The sequence below is a fragment of the Galeopterus variegatus genome, unplaced genomic scaffold (genome assembly GCF_000696425.1).
Source record: "Galeopterus variegatus unplaced genomic scaffold, G_variegatus-3.0.2 Scaffold5124, whole genome shotgun sequence".
Lineage (NCBI taxonomy): Eukaryota > Metazoa > Chordata > Mammalia > Dermoptera > Cynocephalidae > Galeopterus > Galeopterus variegatus.
In genome coordinates this window covers 77,932-81,353 of record NW_007731235.1, presented here as the reverse complement: position 1 = coordinate 81,353, position 3,422 = coordinate 77,932, and the positions used below count along the sequence as shown (strand labels likewise).

General features: G+C 41.4%; 1 protein-coding gene across 1 annotated transcript in view; it reads left to right on the top strand.

Annotated features, from left to right (window-relative positions):
* DHX8 (DEAH (Asp-Glu-Ala-His) box polypeptide 8) overlaps window positions 1–3,422 on the top strand; it is a 30,107-nt gene that overhangs the window by 9,765 nt on the left and 16,920 nt on the right. Inside the window, exons 10-11 of the mRNA XM_008588959.1 lie at window positions 1,473–1,489; window positions 1,680–1,827. Coding sequence (XP_008587181.1) covers window positions 1,473–1,489; window positions 1,680–1,827 — 165 coding nt within the window. The remainder of the gene's footprint in view (window positions 1–1,472; window positions 1,490–1,679; window positions 1,828–3,422) is intronic.

Below are 3,422 nucleotides of genomic sequence, written 5' to 3'. Positions count from 1 at the left end.
GAACCCGTGGCCTTGGTGTTATCAGCACCACACTCTCCTGAGTGAGCCACGGGCCGGCCCAATTAAGGTTTTTTTTAAAAGATGACCAGTAAGGGGACCTTAACCGTTGGCTTGGTGTTGTCGCTCTCCCAAGTGAGCTAACTGGCCCAATCCCTACATAGGGATCTGAACCCATGGCCTTGGTGTTATCAGCACCACACTCTCCTGAGTGAGCCACGGGCCGGCCCAATTAAGGTTTTTTTTAAAAGATGACCAGTAAGGGGACCTTAACCGTTGGCTTGGTGTTGTCGCTCTCCCAAGTGAGCTAACTGGCCCAATCCCTACATAGGGATCTGAACCCGTGGCCTTGGTGTTATCAGCACCACACTCTCCTGAGTGAGCCACGGGCCAGCCCAACCCAGTGAATATTCTTGACACCTTTGTTGAAAATCAGTTGGCTATAAATAACATGGCTTTATTTCTGGGCTCTCTATTTTGTTCCATTGGTCTGTGTGTCTGTTTTTATGCAAGTTTCATGATGTTTTGGTTAGTATAGCTTTGTAGTATATTTTGAAGTCATTTAGTGTGATGTCCCCAACTTTGTTCTGTTTGCTTTGGCTATTTGGGGTTTTTGTGGTTCCACACAAATTTTAGAATTGTTTTATCTTTTTCTGTGAAGAATGTTACTGGTGTTTTGATAGAGATTGCAATGAATCTGTAGATCACTTTGGGTAGTAGTAGACTTCTTTTCTTAAATTAACAGGTCAGGTTATTAGATCTGTGTAAGTAGAACTCAAGCCACAGAAGGTATTATTGACTGTTAGCCAGGGTCTAGGATATTTTTGTTTCAAATGGAGATTAGCTTGGCTTTGTTGCTTTGCCTGTTTAATTCTTTTGTGCTTATTTAGTGTGTTTTGGGAGAAAGTGGAAGCAAACAGGAGTGCTTGATCTACCATCTTTGCCTTTGGCCAGGTTCTTGAAGTCTGAAATCATTGTCCTGCATATTCAAAAGCAATTTTGAAGGGCTTGCTTGACCAATTGGGGCTGCCACCCATACAGAGCTATAGCACTGGGTGCTGTGGAGGGCAGAGCTGTGGGGAGAGTGCAAACCAAAATCCATATAATAGCTATAAAATTTTAGGTATGGAAAAGAATGTTTCAAAGATCTCCCAGCCCAGCCACACATATAATGCTTATAATTCACCTATGAAATCCTTCTGCAGTGTTCTTCCCATGTGGTCATCTCAGAGCTGCTTGACATTGTTATTGACAGGGAATTCACCACCCTTAAGGAGACACATTCCATCTTTAGATGGATCTGATCATTAGTTCGTCTTTAGGCAGAGCTAAAATCTGTCTCCCTGAGGTGTCCACATTGGTCTTAATTCTAGTTCTTGGGGTCATAGAGAAGAATTCTTATCCCTTTCTTATATGGCCTTCATACATTTAAAGGTAGCCTCATTCCTGTCTCTCTTGGGGTTCTCATCTTCAAGTGAAACAACTCAGTTCCGTCAGTGAGTTATCATTGTCTTTGGTCACTTTATCTGACTATGCTCCAGTTTATCCATTTCTTTCGTGTAGTCTGTACATTGACATGAACTTTATTCTAGGTGTGGTCTCATGTTTTAGATTACAGTGGTTTAACATCTATGTTTTATTTCCTGGACATTTAACACATGCTTTTCCCTCTGCTGCATTAGAACCCAGATGGCTCCCTCTCCCAAGCAGCAATGATGCAGAGTGCCTTGGCCAAAGAAAGGCGGGAACTCAAGCAGGCCCAGCGGGAAGCCGAGATGGACTCTATTCCTATGGGACTCAACAAACACTGGGTTGATCCTCTGCCTGATGGTAGGACCCTCAAAGGGGTGTGTGGGACTTCTTAAAAAATCTGAGCCCTCAAGTACACAGGGAGGGGGCACTGCCAGCATACACTGCAAATTTAACCTTGGTTTTTCACTTCAGTTAGAGCATGTTTGTTTGTTTTTTGTTTTTTTAAAAAGATGTTTAAAACCAAAAATGTTTTAGTAACCCTGGTCAAATCATTAGAGTAGCTGAGTTTTTCCTCAGAATAACTTAAAAATTTTTATTCTGCAGATAATCTAGCTTTGAAACTTCTTTTTTCATATACTTTGTACAGTAAATATTAACTACCGGATGTAATCATAACAAATATATACTAATTTGTATTAGGCAACTGGGGATACAGATGTGAATTAAACAGACATGATCCCTACTATCATGAGACTTACAACTTTGTGGGGAAAATGGATATTAATCAAATAATTACCAAATAACTAATTAATTAAATTGTGATCAGTAGTATATGATGAAGTACAAGTAGTGTAATTGGCTATGACAACTTTGTGGGGAAAATGGATATTAATCAAATAATTACCAAATAACTAATTAATTAAATTATGATCAGTAGTATATGATGAAGTACAAGTAGTGTAATTGGCTATTGTAGGTCACTTCACTGGGAAAATTGAGACCCGAAGGATAAATAGGACCTAGTCTGTCAAAGGAGCATGGGATGGGGTTTGTAGAGTGCATTACAGGCTGAGGAGTAGCCTGTGTTGGGGCCATAGGATGGGAAAGAGGACCTGAAAGGAGGCATGTGTGTGGCTGGAGTACAGAGAGCGAAGGGCAGAGTAGCAGGCCAGGGCTTTGTAGATCGCATTAGGAATCTGAGCTCAATGCATTGTACACTGTGAAGTGTTGAAAAGTTCTAAGCGGGAGAGTTGCACGATCCGAGTTGCATTTCTAAAGGATTACTCGATGCCCTACAGAATGTGTTGGGTGGCACAGGAGTAGACACATGAGATGAATTAGGAGGCTTTTATATAGTTTAGAGGTGAGAGGATGGTGGCTTGAACATGGAGGTAGCAGAGAGGAGGGTTGTACTTGAGAAACGACAGGGGGAGCAGGAGTGACCAAAGATGACTTCTCGGTTTCTGGTGTGACCACCGGAGTCAGTGATGGTACCTCTAAGATAGAGAACACTGGAGGAAAAATGGATTTGTGGGGAAAGATTGTGAATTCAGGTCTGGTCTTTAATCTGAAGTAACTAGAGAACATCTCAGTATGTATAAGAGCTCAGAGGAGAGGTCTAGGCTGGAGAGAGAATTTAGGGAATTGTGTGAGCTTGGATATCAGTTTGGCTGCATGTAATAGATACTCAGAATATTAGATTAACAATAGAAGGTTGGAAATATTTATTTATTGTTAAAAAAAAAAAAAAACGCTTCCATTTCCTCCGAATAAGCCTTATTCCCTTTTCGACCCTTAGTGAAAGGCTCCCCATGACCTTTGGCCTCTGCCAAAGCTCACTTGTTTAGTTAGTAGACTTAAAGTATATTTTCTTTTTTTTTTTTTTCCTTTTTGTCTTTTTTCGTGACCGGCCACGGATCGCAACCCTCAGTGTCCCGCCCGTCCCGGACCGG